The sequence below is a fragment of the Notechis scutatus genome, chromosome 6 (genome assembly GCF_049901735.1).
Source record: "Notechis scutatus isolate UNSWTSFEM ecotype Mainland chromosome 6, rNotScu1.2, whole genome shotgun sequence".
Lineage (NCBI taxonomy): Eukaryota > Metazoa > Chordata > Lepidosauria > Squamata > Elapidae > Notechis > Notechis scutatus.
This window is the reverse complement of record NC_142014.1, coordinates 23,076,538-23,094,865: the sequence shown is the minus strand read 5'-3', so window position 1 is coordinate 23,094,865 and position 18,328 is coordinate 23,076,538. Positions and strand designations below refer to the sequence as shown.

The following is an 18,328-nucleotide window of genomic DNA, read 5'->3' as shown; positions in this document are numbered from 1 at the left end:
TCTACCTGACCTTTGGACTTTTCAGTATAGTGTACTGCTATATTCAAAGAACATAAATGGAAGGAAAGAGTGCTAAACAAAATGCCATGACATATATGTTAATGCATAACATTTGTGCACAGTTACCTATTAACCAAAGGTTGCAAAAATGTTTGTGCAAAGGGCCTCGTTACGTGTGTACTGATTTCTCCTTCCCCAGAACAAGTGGCAAAGGAGTCTACCACAGCATGGATGGATCTGGCCCCTTCCGCCTTCTTGCTCCCCGTGGAGGGAATCTCAGCTGGCCCATACAGAACTGAGGGATACCCTTACCTACCATTATGGGACATCCCCACGGAAAGGCACTTCTGAAAACGACAGTATTGGCACTTGTTACGGTTCTTTTTCTGGATTTTGCAGTTGCGGTCGCATCGGTCGTAAATAAGTTTCAGCCTGATTGTTCGCCTGAAAAAGCCCTGAGGACAAGATTCAGGAAACAAAACGTGAATAGTCAGAAAAGGAGAACTGATCCATCCTTCAAGGGGGAATCAATCTGAAGTTTTAAGCACAACCCCTAGTACTAAGACCACTGCAATATGGGAAGTAAATACAGCTAGGCCAGAGTGTTGCTTTTGATAGACAAATAAAAGATAGCCAAAAGTAAAGCTGAATGTAACAGAATATAATGGAATGACAGAGTTCGAAGGGTCCTTGGAGGTTGTCTAGTCCAACCCCCCTGGTCAGGCAGGAAACTCTATATCATTTCAGGCAAATGGTTATCCAATCTCTTCTTAAAAACCTCCAGGGATGGGGCACCCACAACTTCTGAAGGCAAGTGGCTCCAATGATTGTTTTCACTGTTAGGAAACTTCTCCTGAGTTCTAGGTTGGTTCTCTGCTTAATTAGTTTCCATCCATTGTTTCTTGTCCTGACTTCAGGTGATTTTGAGAACAATTTGACCGACCGCCCCCTCTTCTTTGTGGCAGACCCTGAGATATTGGGACACTGCTATCCTATCACCCCAAGTCCTTCTTCCTCTTAAACCAGAAACACCCAATTCCTGCAACCGTTCCTCGTATGTTTTATCCTCCAGTCCCCTAATCATCTTTGTCGGTTTTCCCTGCACTCTTTCTAGAGTCTCAATAGCTTTTTTTCATACCGTGATGACCAGTTTACATTAAAGAAATATCCAGGGGTGGGATTTAAATTTTTAACAACCAGTTCTGTGGCCATGGCTTAGTTGGTGGGCATGTGACTGGGTGGACGTGGCTTGGTGGTCATGTTATAGCCTGGGTTTGGTCAACTCAACATCTTTCACATCGAGGCACACATCTCCTCGCCTGGCCTCTCATGACTGGGGATACTGCAACAGTCGTAAGTGTGAAAAATAGGTCATAAGTCACTTTTTTCAGTGCCATTGTAACTTTGAATGGTCACTCCACACAAGCAAAGTACCAGCAAAGGTGGAAAAAAAAAAACTCCAGAGAAGTTCCTGAGACAGGAAGTCTAGTCCTGCCAAGAATGTAATAAGGGTTACCGGAGAGGCAGTTTCTGTAAGCAACACCAGAATGTTTCCTTCCTGCCTTCCTTACATTACTGGATTAGCCCAGTAATTTCTTCTAACAACCGGTTCTCCGAACTGCTTAGAATGTTAACAACCGGTTCTAGCGAATAGGTGTGAACCTGTAGAATCCCACCCCTGGAAATATCCCATCGTCATGGAAAATGCTAAAGTCACCACTATACAAGAACAATAATAACCCTTTTTGAGTATTCCACATAAAGGTAGTCCTCAATTTACTACTATCTATTTGGGGACCATTCCAAAGTTACAACGGCACTGAAGAGAGTGACTTAGGACTGCCCCTCAAATTTACAACCGTCGTAGCACCCTCATGGTCATGTGATCAAAATTTGGTTACTTGGCAACCAAGCATGGATTTAGGCCTTATAGCCATGTTGGCGAACCTATGCCACATGTACCAGAAGTGGCACGCAGAGCCATTTCCCCCAGCATGCGAGAGGTTGCCCGGAAGAGTCTCAATGCGCATGAGCGGGCACTGCCGCCGCCCAACAGCTGATTGTTGGGTATTTGGCATGCAGGCGCAGGGCGCGTGCGTGGGAGATGTGCGCGCATGCGCAGGGATGCACCGCACGTGAGGGGAATCACGTGCACATGTGCAGTGATGTGTTGCATGTGAGGGGATCACGTGTGCATGCACAGACATGCGAGGTGGAAATCCCATGCGCATGTGCAGATGCGTGAGGCGCAAGGAGGGAGTCTTGCGCACATGCACAGACGCATGGCACGCAAAGGGGGTTACGTGCACATGTGCAGGTGGCATGGGGGCCCCCCCCAGCATGCATTGCCTTTTGGGTACTGGCACACGAGCGTGCGCAAATGAGCATGCACGCAATTATCAGCACGGGAGCTGAAAAAGGTTAGCCACCACTGCCTTATAGGGCCATGATTGTCATTTGCAACCGTCCCAGCCAGGTCTGACAAGCAAATGTGGGAAATGGGATTCGCTCAATGGCCATGTGATTCACCCTGGCAGAAAAGGTCGTAAAGTCAGACATGACTCACTCAACAACCCTCTTGCTGAGAAATGGAACTTCTGGTCCCAACTGTGGTCGTAATTCGAGGACTTTCCTATGTAGTAAACTCCTTCGGAATTGTATGAGTAGAATATGTCAGACACAACTTTTTCACTTCATAAAATATCAGCAGATGACAGGGCTTTTCAACAGTTCTTAATCTAATGGGCATTTCTGCATTAATCAATAGAACCAAAATCAACATTTTTCAGGAGCTTAATCTGCTCCCAGCTTTTCCAGACGTAGTTTCAAAGGTCACAAATCCAGTCACATGGGGACGCCTATTAGTAAACAGCTAAAGCCCTCCTCTTCAATGTGCCTGCTACATTCCTGGAAAACGCAGATTTTGGAGGACATGGTTAAGAAATAGGGATTGTTCTACCTGGAAAGGAACATGGCCTGAGGTCCCTTAAACCTTTTTGATAGCTGCGTGTACACAAAACAACATGTATTCTCCACAAAACATGTTCTATCTACACAATGAGGTTGAAAGGTTTTTATTTTTCTCCATAGCTCTGCTAACAACTGCTCTCTTATGCTATCATCCACACATATCATATAATGATACTGGCTCCATACCAGGAGTGGGATTCAATTTTTTTAAATAACCGGTTCTGTGGGCGTGGCTTAGTTGTGGGCGTGGCTTGGTGGTCATGTGACTGGGTGGACATGGCTTGGTGGTCATGTTATTGACTGGATGTGGCCAACTCAATATCTCTCACATCGAGGCACGCATCTCTTCGCCTGGCCTCTCAAGACTGTGGGGATGCTGCAATAGTCGTAATTGTGAAAAATGGTCATAAGTCACTTTTTTCAATGGTCACTCCACACAAGCAAAGTACCAGCAAAGGAGGGGAAAAAAACTCCAGAGAAGTTCCTGAGACAGGAGGTCTAGTCCTGCCAAGAATATAATAAGGGTTAACGGAGAGGCAGTTTCTGTAAGCAACACCAGAATGTTTCCTTCCTGCCTTCCTTACAGGATTAGGCCAGTAATTTCTTCTAACAGCCGGTTCTCCGAACTGCTTAGAATGTTAACAACCGGTTCTAGCGAATAGGTGTGAACTGGTAGAATCCCAGCTCAATACCCGTGCTTTGCTACAAAACTATGTGGTCGGACTTAGTTTTTGGAGAGGAAAATAAGGAGGGGGGGAGGGAATCTGCCTCTGCCTACCAGCATCCATCGGTATTCATCTGGCTAGCGTCCTCTCAGTGTGTGAGGGAGTTGAGGGCTGTATGGAAACTGAAGCAGTATTTGCTGTATGAGCAAAAAGGAGACAGCAAGGAGCCTGGGCGTGGCTTAGCTCAACTGTTCTATAATAAAGCTGCTTGGTGCTGTGAAACTGAAACTCCTCTCCTCAACTTGTGTTTTGCATTTGGAACAGATTTCTTTTCAGATGGGGAGGGGGAGTAGCACTCCTTAGCATCAGAGCATGTTAATAATAATAATATTGGAAATACTAATGCTGTGATGGTCGTTTCGAAAAATCCTTTCTTAGTGAGCACCTAGAAGGCAAGAGGAACATACGTGCCAAATTTCAAGTTTGTAGGCTTTATGGTTCTGGAGATTTTGTGATGATACGTGAGTGATATTTTGCTGATAGATAGATAGATAGATAGATAGATAGATAGATAGATAGATAGATAGATAGATAGATAGATAGATAGATAGATAGATAGATAGATTTGGATATCATATAATAATGATATCGTCCAATCATATCATATATTGTTTAGTGCTGCTGTAAAAAAAAAAAAATCCAAAACCAAAACCCAGTTAAATCCTGTACATGGGTGACATACCTTACAACCTTCGCAAGCGTGGACTCCATAGTGATATCCCGATGCTTTATCTCCACAGATTCTACATTCAATGTTTAAGGCCACATTGGGGAGCTCATCTTTGCTGTTTGGAAGAGCAGCAAGATTCACAGATGAGGGGCTTGATGCTGGTGAAAAAGAATCTGCAAAGGGGAGAAAGAGGGACCGTCAGCTTTTGTCATCCTCGTCCACCTACCTGGGAGGTATTATTATCTGAGCAATTCTAGCCAATAGGATCCTCTAAATCAGGGGGTGGGGAACTATGGGCCTTTTATGACTTGTGAACTTCAACTCCCAGGATTCCTGAGCCAGCATGGGATTCTGGGAGTTGAAGTCCACAAGTCACAAAAGGGCCGTAATTCCCCACCTCTACTCTAGATGCTCAAGATGCAGGAATCAGAAATGGAGGAATCCCAAAGCTCATATTTTCCTCTATCATCTCAGAAAAAAGTCTCTGGAGGAAGGGAAGGTTTGCTATGCTGGCTGGAGAATTCTGGGAGTTGATGTCCACCAGTTGCCAAGTTTGGAGACCTCTGCCCAAGAGTGTGACAACTGTGTTGCTACCCATTTCTAGAACTGAAGGCCGGAACTGAATTTTCTCGCCCCTCCATATATTTTCTTTCTGGAAACATTTGTAATGGAGGGATGGGCAAAGATTCTCAGGTTGCAGGAAGAAACAGAGCCTTCTAAATCACCAGCGAGCTGCAGAAGGTTTTGTGCTGATGTATTTTGTAGGGCCAATCCTGGAAATAATCTATGTTTCACCATTTGAGAGAACTGAGAGAACTCATGGGTAAGGACTTATCTTCCAGCGTTTCCACTCTTTGGTTTCCTTTTTAAGCCAAACATAGTCCCAACCCCCATAATTTGGATATTTTCTCATCAAATTCTCTGCAGCACAATCTCAGGAGCTGCAAAAGGCTGGGAGTGCCCATTCTTGCTTTAGCATTGAAATAGCATCACGAGGGAAACCCAAAATACTGGAAGACAATGGGTATCTTTTTATCACTTCCTCAGTCCTGAAAAACCAATCCTCCACCCCTCCCAAATAAAAGTCTGAATAGCATGAATCGGGATCCAAAGCAGGAATATTCTTTGGGACAAGAATTTATCCAGTCCAGGCCTTGCCAAAACACAGCAACTACTATTGAGACATCCCTGAAGGATAAAAGTTAAGTCTTCTGCTTCTAAACTTCAATTGAAGGAGATCCACCGCCTTCCCACACCGTGTGTTTCCTATCATGTACCTCATACTAATCTCACTCCAAAGCTTGATGTTTTTCCTTTATCCGTTACTTGTTGTCTTACACTCTGAAGCAAATAGCTAGTTTGCTATATGATCCAGACTGTTTAGTTCAAGGTTCAGTTTGGAGTTGTGCACACAGGGCAACACAACACAGGGCAAAAGTGACTTAGGTTAACAGAAAACATCACTTTTGGACCATTATACACCAACACCACACCACCATGGAAAGCAACATTTATACAAAGAAGGTCTTTTTGTTTGAACTGAATTTAATTTCTTTGAATTCTTTGAAAGGACAAGAATGGATTTAAGACACTGCCATGTACCCTTCTGGGATAAAAATGCAGGTTTCTTCCCAGTAAGTGTTACTCTACATCAATAAAGGAGAATATCTGTAGCTCAGGGTTGAAATGAGGCGTTCCTTTGTGCTGTCTGAGCTTGGTTGTTTTCTTGCAGACATTTCATTACCCAACTAGGTAATATCATCATTGCCTCTTAAGAGCAAACCTCACTCCCTTCTAGCACTGACGTTGCCTAGTTTGGGTAATGATATGTCTGCAAGAAAACAACCAAGTTCACAGAGTACCAAGGACCCTCTCATTCTGTATCAGATCCATATTTATGTAAGAATAGTGCTCTCCTCAGTATCTGGTCTTCCTTTTCTAACCCTGGTCTCTTCTTCTCTCAAAAATAATTCTAAACAAAATGATAAGCACGTCATGCTTTATAAGATGAGAACAGCCCACTTGGGGGATTTGACTGTTTGAAATGCTAGTTACTATGACAAAAATTACTCCAGAGCATTTCCAAGTTTCCTACTATCTTAATTGTAACAAGTGGCAGCACATAACATTCCTGTCTGAATTCAGAGCACGCACAATTAGTTCTAAAAGGATCCCAGCCATCCCCACCAAAAAACAAACAAACACAGTTTCTGTCTATGCAATTTAGAAAAGAAAACAATCCTTATGTACACAAAATGCAGGCAATATGAAATGATGCCCATCAGTTAACTTCCTTAGATTATTGCTTGCTTTTCAGAGAAGCCTATGAAGCCATTAAGGCAAATTTATCTACATGATGTAAGATAATGCTTAGAGACAATCTGAATTTAAATTTCATCATCTTTTATCTTTTTTATCATCTGATAACAATTGAAAGGTGTTTTTTTTTTTTTTACCTGTATGGACAGATCCGTCTGAACCATTTCCCAGCGACTGGAAGTCAGTTAATGCTCCAGAGCTTTTTATAGATGGTGAGAGTTCTTTCGTGATCTCCATCTCTTGCAAAATTTCTTAAGATAAAGGAAGAGGGTCTTGATAGTCCTTTAAGGGAATAAAGGGGCAGAGCAGGCTGTATTCTAAGTCCACCATTTTGATGAGGTCAAGAGTTTCCATTAGCATGAGTCAGATGTCTGAAAGGCAAACAGGGATTTTGCAAAGCAAAACGACACCATTCATTTGTGGATGGGTCAGTCTCTTTGGCCACGTCTATTTGTATAGGGGCCCAGGGGTGGGATTCTACTGGTTCGGACTGGTTCGGGCGAACTGGTAGCTCCGGTGATCATTTGGCCCCGCCCACCTGCTCCTGCCCTAGTCTGTCCTTTAGTTCTGTGTTTTGCAGCTCAGGTGATTCACATGCCGTGCAATCCACCGTGAAAGGTAAGTATTGGAGTAGAAGGTAAGTATTAGAGCTGAAAACAGGCAGTTTTCAAATGCTGCGCGCGTCCACAGAACTGGTTGTTACACCGGTTGAATCCCACCCCTGTGTTTTGGAGGCAACAAAATTCCAGCAATGGCTTGAGGAGGGAAACCATCACCACAAGACAAATGTCACATCCCAAGATTCATGCACAAGATACAAATGCCCCTTCTTGTGGCTGGAAACTTTGGTCGTGTTAAGTGCCACATCCGAACTCTTATTTCTGACGGCTCAAACGTGAACACGAAACTGAAGTAAAATGTGCCATTTGTGTCTACCATTTCCTGCAACTCAACGATTCTCGTTGAATGGTGATGGGAGAAGATGAGGTTGGAGCTGGTGGGTTGCATTGCTCAATGGTTTGTTGTGGGCCATCCAAGGTTGCATTTCAGAAGATGGGCAGCCATAGGAGTCTTCCAAAAATAATAAACAAATGACGTCTCTTTAAGATGTAATTCATTTCAATTGGCCAGTCAAAGGATTTGGCCAGGATATCTTTGAAACAATGCCTCACAGAGATTTTTGTTCCATCTATCCACCCTCTTTTTAAATGCTCAACCAGGAAAGTCACCATTATGTGTACCATTTTTTTTAGCACATTCCCTCCTGCTATGCTTTTGGAGCAGGGTTTTCCACCCTCAGGAACTTTTAGATGGGTGGACTTGAACTCCCAGAAGTCCCTAGTCAGCATGCCGGCTAGGGAATTCTGGGAGTTTGAAGTCCACCATTTTAAAGTTCCTGAGGTTGAAAAAAACAGTAATTTAGAAGGAAGAACCACAACCAGGTGGCCAAGAACTCACAAGAAACCCAGCTGCATTGGCGTGTTTTGAACATTTTGAACAATTTTAGATCCTAGAATTTCCCTTCCCTGGGGAAAAAAAAATCTGCCAAGCAAGCATTCTGGCCCATGAACAGAACAGACATTCACGGTTTCCCGTAACGTGCATCATTCAAGACATTCCCATTCCTGCCTAGTAAGGGTGGGGCTGCAAAGGGAGACCCGAGGCCCTCTTTATTTCATCACCACTCTGGAGCTCTACGCCAAGGCAATGCCAACACAAACATTATTAGCATCAATTTAGACTGGAAGGAGCAACACACGTTTGCGGGTGCTCATTCTGAGGCTCCGTGGGGCAAAAAGGTAAACAAAGCTTTGGGGAAATTCTAAGCAAGTTGATATTTCTTCTGGGCCTTTCGAGTACAAAATAGGTGTCTCAGCTCTCAGCAAAGCTAAGTCATCCACCCTTAACCCTTCCCAAAATGATGCCTCACCTTCCCCCATCAAGATTGGCCCTCCCTACAGGCCAAACATAAAAAAAGGTGTAATCCCTGGTAGCAAAAAAGGGCTGATCGGCCTGACATAACCAGAAGCCCAGGCATATATTAAAATCTCTTCTGCCTGGCACATTCTTGCCAAATTACTAGATGGAGCCAATTTTCCTTTCTTCTTTCCCGATTTCCCCACTTTATTTGCCATCTCTAATGTTTAAATGGTTGGGTTTGAGGGAATTTAATAAGACTCTTTCCTTCTCCCTGGGACATATTAAACAGAGCAAGCATCTCTGTTTGACTATTTGAGTTGGCTTTCACTGTAAAGCAGAGGTGAGGGACTATGGGCCCTTTAGGACTTGTGGGCTTTAATTTGCAGAATTCCTCCCAGAAGAATTCTGGGACTTGAAATCCACAAGTCCTAAAGGGGCCATAGTTTCCCACCTCTGTTGTAAAGGAATCGAGGAAGTTGTAGCATTGAATCCCAAGGAAGAGCATCACCAAAGAGTTCCTAATATTGCTCTTGCTAATATTCATTTGAACATTATTTTCTGATGATTTACCTCTAGTGGTGTTGCCATTGGTTTTAAAGAAGTGGTATTTCATTTTAGTCTTCTGTTTTGTTACTATATGTGGTAACAAAAAGCATATTGAGCACATATAAAAACTCCTAATCTAGTTACTGGTGGCAGTTATAGCCATGAAGATGGCCTATGATTTGAAGATTCATCTTATTTGCTGTTTCTGTCACTTTATGTTAGTTTCTTAGATAAGCAGGCTTTCTTTATAGCAATAGCACTTCTATATCGCTTGACAGTGCTTTACAGCCCTCTCTAAATGGTTTGCAGAGTCAGCCTATTGCCCCAAACAATTTGGGTCCTCATTTTATCAACCATGGAAGGAAGGAAGACTGAGTCAACCTGGTGAGATTTTGAACTGGCAAATTGCAGGCAGGTGGCAGGCGGCAGAAGTAGCCTGCAGCACTGCACTCTAATCACTGTGCCACCGTGGCTTTAGATGGTATTTTGCAGAATCACCTCTATATAGGTGAAGCCCAAATTTTTTTGAAATTTGGATGCTCTCATTGGGCATATTTTCCCACACAGGAGACAACAGGCAGCAAAATCCAACTTTTATACATATCTTTCTTGAACCCAGTCCCAGCAAGCTCAAGGGGTCTGGCTTCCAAGTGAGTGAATGATTGAAGATTTCCTTTTACAGAGGACTAAAAAGGTAGAGGTTCCCCAAGCACATGCGTGCTAGTCGTTTCCGGATCTAGGGGACCGTGCTCATCCCCGTTACAATGCCGAAGAGCCAGCGCTGCCCGAAGACGTCTCTGTGGTCATGTGGCCGGCATGACTAAACGCCGAAGGCGCACGGAACTAACACTGTTAGCTTCCCACCAAAGTGGTCCCTATTTTTCTACTTGCATTTTTGCATGTTTTCGAAGTGCTAAGTTGGCAGAAGCTGGGACAAGTAAAGGGAACTCACTCCATTATGCTGTGCTAGGGATTCGAACCGCTGAACTACTGACCTTTTTGATGGACAAGCTCAGCGTCTTAGCCACTGAGCCATCACATCCCTTTACAGAGGACTAATTGTGTCCAAATAAATTCCACTGATCTTAACTTCAAGCTAAAGTAGGACAAGAGCATGGGATTTTAATTTTCTTAAGATAATATAAAATAAGGTTAAGAAAACTGATCGCATAGCAGCACAAACATCTCAGAAGTACTGTACTGTAAAGTAAGCTAGGAGACAAAGAAATTGCCCTCTGCAGAGGGAAACCCAATAAAACATTCAAAAACAGAAGAAACTGTGAATGTTCTTTGACAAAAGTGTGGCCTACAAAGATTCCAGCTGCTCTAGAGGTAGGCAAAGAGAATCTTTCATGTATCAGTCTATGAAAGGCTGGCACACAAAGTTAAGGAAGAAATGTTCCAATGCCCACCTTGTAAAGAATCTGCTGGAAACATTACTCCCACCTTCCACCACCAATAACTCTTAGCTCAGAATGGGGTTTTTTTTTTTTCCTTCTGACTTACAAAATGTTGGCTCAAGATCTAGAGGTAGCTAGCTCGACTCAATCATTACTAGCTGAAGATTTAGCTAATATTCCCCTTTTCTTGATAACTTAAAACTGGAAAAACCTAATTTGAAAAGGGAAGGTTAAAGGAAAAAAATGAGAAAAACGGATTAATTTTGGAATCCAACCCTCTATCCAAGTACCATGTTTCCCTGAAAATAAGACCGGGTCTTATATTAATTTTGCTCCAAAAGACACATTAGGGCTTATTTTCCAATTAGGTCTTATTTTTTGGGGGGGAATACGGTTCTTAATGCATCCGTCTGGCTGACAATCTTAACTGGGGCCTATTTTCAGGGCAGGGCTTAAATATGAGCATCCTGAAAAATCATGCTAGGGCTTATTTTCCAGTTGGGTCTTATTTTCAGGGAAAGAGAGTAGTTTATAAAAGAGAAAGTATAGTAGGCCTTGATTTACAAACATTCACATTTGGAGTTACAATGGCACTGAAAACAGTTGGCTTAGAACCTGTCCTCAAAGTTATGACTCTCGCACCGCTCGTGAGGTTAAGGGATTGCAATTTGGGTGCTTGGTAACCAGCTCACATATATGACCAGTTGCAATGTCCTGCAGTCATACGATCACACTTTCCAGCTTCCTCAGCTAGTTTCCGACAAGCAAAGTCAATAGGGAAAGATGGATTCACTTAACCACGTGATTCGCTTAATGACTGCCGTAAAAAAAAAAGATTGTAAAATAGGATCTGGTCAGGTGATAGCCTGCTTAAGCAACCACACTGGTTAAGGACCAAAATTCCAGCCACCCACTTGTGATTTTAAGTCAAGGACCACCTCTAAAAATAAGATAGTGAAGGGAAGCAGTAAGCATGTAAGCAAATCAATTACTATAAAAATATTTACCCTTGCCAAACGGAGCCTTTTGCAGCAGTTAATAATAGATGAGGAGAGGCTCTGAATGCCAGTTTTGCCCCTCTTCAGTTGGGTCATAAGATGATCATGAGTGATTGTTATAAAGCAACTGATGACAGGCAGACCTTCAAACACAACGTCTGCCCACAGCGAAGGGCACTCGGTGTGAGAAGGGAGTGAAGTGAGAACCTGCCAGGATTTAGCTAATCCTTCCCTGTCAGCCTGTCTTGTATTATTTAAAGAGGCCAGAGTATGACTCGAAGTACACAGAACTGTTTTGGAAAGTCGGGAATGTCAGACTGAGATCCTGTGACATGCAGCATTCATGCAGGCCAGAAAATTTAACAGCCATTCCCTCCCATTTCAGAACCGGAAAACAATACTTGAAACCCAAGCAAGATACACAGAACAATTCCAGATTAATTAACAAAGCTAAAAATGCACAGGGCAGTTACGTTCTTCTAAATCACGCCAGACAGCACCATCTTAGCTGACCTTGGGGGGGGGGGGGAATTAAGCAAGGTCAAAATTTGTTCCTGATGGAGAGGGAGGTACCTCCCGAGGTTGAAAGCTAGACTGGCAGCCCCGCACCCCCCAAAAAAAATGGCAGGGAAAAAAAAAGGCAAATACTTTCTGCATTGTTGCTGAGAAAACTAGATGGGCTCCAAGACCATGAAGTCACTGGGAGCTGAGCTCAACATAATGTAGTTTTTGACTTTCATGTCCTGCTATATGCACGTATGCATGGAATTGCAGTAGCCCAAAGGTCTTCATATTGGGCAAGTTTAAGACTTGCGGACTTCAACTCCCAGAATTCCTGAGCTACCATGACAGGAGGAGGAATTCTGGGAATTGAAGTCTACAAGTCTTAAAGGTGCCAATTGTGAAGACCCCTGCAGTAGAGATTGTGATACTGGCTATCCCCCGAGGCAGGGGAAGGATGCTACCGGTTCTGCCTGGCTCTAAAGAACTGGTAGCTCTGAAGAGCAGCAGACACTGAACCAGTTCTGTGTTTGCTGCTGTTTGGCCCACCTGCCCGCCCAGGCTCTTACCTGTCCTTTATTTCCTGCTTTTTCAACCTCAGCTGCTTTGCACGGCACAGCTGTGGTTGCAAAAGCAGGAAAAAAATAGGCTTTTCAAACGCTGCGCACTTGCGCGCAGCGCTGATCAGCTGTCCAGGCGGCACAGCTTATGGTTTTCTACACGCGCGCGCAACGTGCATGCAAAACATAGTCACCAAACTGGTAGTAACGCTGGTTGAATCCCACCCTTGTCCCAATGGTGTAATTATTTGAGAAATATGACTTGTCAGAACAGCCCACGCACTGCCAATGCCACACATGTGATGTCATTTCTGAACACTCATTATCCAGAGCGCCTAATTATTCTCCTCCTGTTGCTTCATGGCTTTCCCCCTACCCACCGGAGTTTCTGAGTAGACCAAGCCCCAAAGATACCTCTCCATCAATGCTGTTGTGAACTCTTCGGAAGGAACCAAATTCTGTCAATTATTGTTATTTTTATTCCATCTTATTATTTATTAATATTAATTATTAACAACATCCTATTATGAGTTATTTATTTTCATAACTCAAGGTAGCAAACATACCCCTCCTTCCTCCTCTTTTTCCTCAAAACAAGAACAACCACCCTGTGCGATGGGTTGGGCTGAGAGGGACTGGCCCAAAGTCACCCAGCCGGCTTTCATGGCTGAGGCAGGACTAGAATTCATAGTCGCCTGGTTTCTAGCCTGTTGCCTTCACCACTACACCAAACTGGCTCTCATGGATACTCCCGATGTGACTCTCCCATACCGATTAGGCCTCATTCATTAGTAAAGGAGATCAAATCAGTAGAAATGCCCATGAAAAGTAATTTTCATTTACTGAGTCAAGAGGAGTCCAGGGAGATTTCACAATAATCACAAGAACAATACAGATGTTACTGCTCCAAGCCTTCTTGGTTCCAGTACTGAATGAAAACCAGAGTATAAAATGGCTGTGTGGCCTCCTCTTCACTGCGGAGGCCCGAAAAGCGGCCCTGTGGCCTTTACTGGCTGTTCCAGACTGTTGGAGCAACTCAGCTGTTTTGCAGCTCCGACAAACAGCTGAGAGTCAGAGCTGCAGTTTTTGAAATATTTTTACTTTTTTTCTCTATAAAGTAAAGCTGCCTTTGGAAAAAAGCTAAGGAGAGGCAGTAGCTTATGTCCGTCCTGGCTGAGGACTGAGTCAAAAGCTGGGAGGAGCTATCCACAGTGGGCGGAGCTAGGCTAATCAGCCTTTTTGACAGACTCAGTCCAATTAACTAGGACAAGAGCAACCCACTGACTGACCGGCATTTTGGGGGAAGGGAGCAATAATTCATCTTTTGGAGTTGATATAATTTTATTGAAATATCTTGGGGGAAAAGTTGTTCATCTGCCCAAAGGGGAAGGGACGCTGCAAAATGATTGGGACCACCATTCTTTCTGTAGCCAGGAAAAACCTCGTTTTAATGTTCCCAGAAATGATGCTCATAATTGCAGGGAATGGAGAATAAATGCTGATGAGAAAATGCAAGTCAGAAGTCAAGCAGAAGTTTTGCCAGGCCTAAGAGAACAATTGTACATCTCTTATAAAGGCCACAGCTACCGGAATGGAACTGTAAGGAGGTTAATTAACTGTGAAGAGTTTAAGAAAGCTGGTTTAGTGTCGTCGCAGTTAAGCTGCTGGCCTAGAAACCAGAAGAATGAAAGTCCCAGTCCTGCCTTTGCTGAATGCCGGCTGGGTGACTTTGGGCCTCTCCCAGTCCAACGTACCTCACATGGTTGCTGTTATGGGGGAAATGAGAAGAGGAGGAAGGAATACTGGAATCTATCTATATAATACAAAAGCGAAATACCACTCATGCATCATCACAAAATCTCCAGAACCGTAAAGCCTACAAACTTGTAATTTGGTACATATGTTCCTTTTGGCTTCTAGGTGCTCACTAAGAAAGGATTTTTTGAAACGATCATCAGAGCATTAGTATTTCGTATATTATTATTAACACGCTCTGATGCTAAGGAGTTCTCCTCCCCTTCCCCACCTGAAAAGAGATCTGTTCCAAATGCAAAACACAAGAAGAGGATAGGAGTTTCAGTTTCAGTTTTAGAGCACCAAGCAGCTTTAGTACAGAACAATTGAGCTAAGCCACGCCCACACTCCTTGCTGTCTCCTTCTTGCTCACACAGCAAATACTGTTTCACTTTCCAAACAGCCCTCAACTCTCTCACACACTGACAGGACGCTAGTCAGATGAATGCCGATGGATGCTGGTAGGCAGAGGAAGAATCCCCCCCCCCCCTTATTTTCATCCCCCAAAACTAAGCCCAACTGACCACATAGTTTCGTAGTGAAGCACAGGTATTGAGCTTGTAAATAAATAAATCTGATGTAGCAATTTTTAAGCCTTCAAATTGATAGAGCTGTTTGGATCGATATATTTCCTTCTTTCCTCCCTTCCTTCCTTCTTTCCTTAACCAATTTACTGTTGGTAAGGAAATAAGGCAGAATGAAATCCTTCCAAATCAGGAAGAAAAAGGTTCTAGAATTTAAATGCTTTCAGTGATCTCAAGAGAGACCCTTTCTTTCAAGAATCCTTGTCTTGTCTTATTTACTGTATCTTGATGGCCAAGGAGATGCTCCCTATTTTCACTTCCTGACATCTTATCCACGAAATTATGTGCCACAGCAAACAGGCCCAATTTTCAGGCAAAGCACTTCTATATTGCATCCAGGAAAAATACACAAACATTTTGGTGTACTATCAAGTATATTAATTCTCTTTGCTACAGATTCTATTTAGACTAGTAGTGTTCAACTAGGTCAAGCCCAAGACTATTCACATCTGGATCTGGAGAACATTTTTAACTGCATATCCTGGTTCTTCAGGCAGACTTTTACCTACTTTTGGGTTTCCCTCTAGCAGATTAAGACCAAGTAGAAGCCTGCTTGCACCAAACAACATTCAAAATTGCACATTAAGACTTGTGTAGGAATGGGTTCCTGTTATGCCCTTATTCTCTCCACTGCATCACAAGTTCTTTCACAAGATCCCTTAAATTCTATTAATTGGCTATTTCAATTTTGAGAAAAAGGAATTAAAAACAAACTCAAAGAAACATAAACTAAGCCCTCAAATACAAAAAGCCATTGGCTTATGCTATGACAATTTCCCCCTACGTACATTATCGTTTCTGTTTGGCTACTGGATATGATAGCTTTGTTTCCATCCATTTTGCAAGCTACATTTTTCTTGAATGCTGACAAGAAGGAAAACACGGTTTTCTGAGGAAACTTCATGCCGATTTTCATTTTCAAAAGCTTAAAACTGTTTCCCCCCCCCTTGAAATGCACATATAGATACCGTGAATGTGGCTGCTGGCAGAAGGAGAGGGAGATGCTTCATTCTAGCTTGTGATTCAGGTAGAACTGAGGAAGCGTTTTAGTAGAACAGTATGCTGTTAACAAAGGAGGTATGCTTCGACAAATCATTTTAATTCAGTGTTTCTTCAAATTACTTGCTGTGAGCAAAAAGCCCTGAAATTTGATGAAAAGGAGCCAAAGTTAGTGCCTCCCCTCCACAATCACGCCTAGCATAAATGTTTGTACGAGGGCTACTCCTTTTAACGTAGCCTATGAATAAGTCACAATTTAGCACACATTCAAACTAGCACTTGAGCCATTATCTCCTACCTGCTTGCCAACTCCAAAGCTATACAGGTAGTCCTTGACTTACAACAGTTCGATTAGTGACTGTTCAAAGTGACAATTTTTCACAGTTATAACCTTTGTAGCATGGTCATGTGGTCAAAATTCGGACACTTGGGAACTGACTCAGATGCTGTGTCCAGTGGGTTATATGATCCCCTTTTGCGGCCTTCTGAAAATTAATGGGGAGGTCAGGTTCAATTAACAACCAGGTTACTAACTTCTCAACTGCAGTGGTTCACTTAACAACTGAGGCAAGAAAGGTTGTAAAGCGGGACAAAAGTCACTTAACAAATGTCTCGCTTAACAACAGAAATGTTGGCCTCAATTGTAGCCGTAACTCGAGGACTCCCTGTGGAGGCAAAATGAGCCAAAACATTGTTTTAAACCATCAAGTGAGGTTGCAACGAGTTTATTCCTAACACGAGCAGATGCCTTAGGAATGTAGACACTTCTTTTTCCTGCATTTGTTGTGGTCCGCCGGCAGCCTGAGGAGATGGCGGCAGAGTCAGACAGAGGGGAGGAACATGGGCCAGTCTGGGAGTCTGGGGAGGACTCCGACGAGGGTCCTGCATCCAGTACAGAGATGGGGCCAGAGCCATCTGGGAGTTATGTGCTGACTCTGGAGCCTCCAGAATCTGACAGCAGCGAGGCAGAGGAACAAGGGGAGCCTGTTCCCAGTGTGCGTGTGCACAGAGCTGCCAGAAGGCAAGAACAGTTAAGACAAAAAGTTAAGACTCTGGAGTAAGGCTTGGAGGTGATTGGCCCTCCCGTAAGAAATAAAGGAGGAGCAAAGGTACAGGAACCTTTGCAGGAAGCAACTGTGTTCGTACTGGTCGGTTTGAAACCTAAAGCTCTGTGTTGAATTTGTGCTCCATTTGGCCTCGTAGAACTAATTGGAAATTTAGTCGTTGGCAGCATTTCAAGGAAGATAAAGGTGGGTGCTTGTCAGATTTATCCTGAAGGACTTTGGCAGACTTCCATGGGACTATTTAGAAACTGTGTGAGACATTACAGGCTGTGAATGACTAAAATTCACAGCCTTTGAAATAAAGAAAAAAGGGGTTTTGGGACTAACGTGTGTTTGTTAGTGTCTCAATAAGCCTTGGTCAGAACAGCATTACTACCCACATTAACATGTCAGGAGGCACATGTACTAAACCAGATTAGCCATGCTTTGCCAATAAAGCTGTAATTTAGTGTAATATCACACTAAATTAGAAATTTAGGTTTGAAAGCCCAGTTATTGGTTTCTCACAATGCAATAATCCAAAATCAAAGAAAGCACATTATGTATTATCAGCTTACATCCAAGAAGAGGTAACAAGCTTTCCTCACCATTTACTGAAAAGGTGCGTCTGATTTTTATTTTTATTTTTAACTAAACTCCATTCAAATTGCAGGCCAGGCAGGACCCGTGACATCCCGGACTGTTGTTTTCCAGCCATCTAATCTTAGGTTCCAATAAGAGGGACGGTCGGCTGCCCTTGGACAAGTAGTTAAATATTCACTTTTCATTTAGGACTTTTGACCATCAGACCAAAACACCAGCTAAACAACAGAGATTCAAGGATGGCATCCGGTATGAAATGGACAAGCGTTATCACTTCCATGCTAGAATTTGATTTCTGGAAATATGCTGCGCAACTGATCTCAAAAGCCTATAACTTTGTCGCCTGTATCCTTATGATTTATATTGACTGTTTCCTAATATGATTTGATTGCTTATTGTACCCTGTGACTATTATTAAGTGATGTACCTTATGATTTTTGACGAATGTATCTTTTCTTTTTATGTACACCGAGAACACTTGCACCAAGACAAATTCCTAGTGTGTCCAATCACACTTGGCCAATAAAAGAATTATCCTCTCCTCTCCTCTCCTCTCCTCTATGTTTCTGGCTCAGAATTGTGTCAATTCTTTCCTAGAGCTGATGAAGCCTCTTCTCTAGGACAGGGGTCCCCAACCACCGGTCCCCGGACCGGGATCGGTCCGTGGATCATTTTTTACCGGGCCGCAAAGTTTGG

At 43.2% G+C, this 18,328-nt stretch overlaps 1 protein-coding gene across 5 annotated transcripts in view; it reads right to left on the bottom strand.

The window, feature by feature from the left end:
• PPARA (peroxisome proliferator activated receptor alpha) overlaps positions 1-18,328 on the bottom strand; it is a 46,100-nt gene that overhangs the window by 14,271 nt on the left and 13,501 nt on the right. For 3 of the 5 annotated variants that reach the window (XM_026679256.2, XM_087969523.1, XM_087969524.1), the window contains exons 3-5: positions 6,822-7,055; positions 4,378-4,538; positions 317-455 (exon numbers count right to left, since the gene is read on the bottom strand). In XM_026679256.2, the coding sequence (XP_026535041.1) occupies positions 317-455; positions 4,378-4,538; positions 6,822-6,921 (400 nt within the window). In that variant the 5' untranslated portion in view covers positions 6,922-7,055. The remainder of the gene's footprint in view (positions 1-316; positions 456-4,377; positions 4,539-6,821; positions 7,056-18,328) is intronic. The other 2 variants (XM_087969525.1, XM_087969526.1) reach the window with 2 other exon arrangements.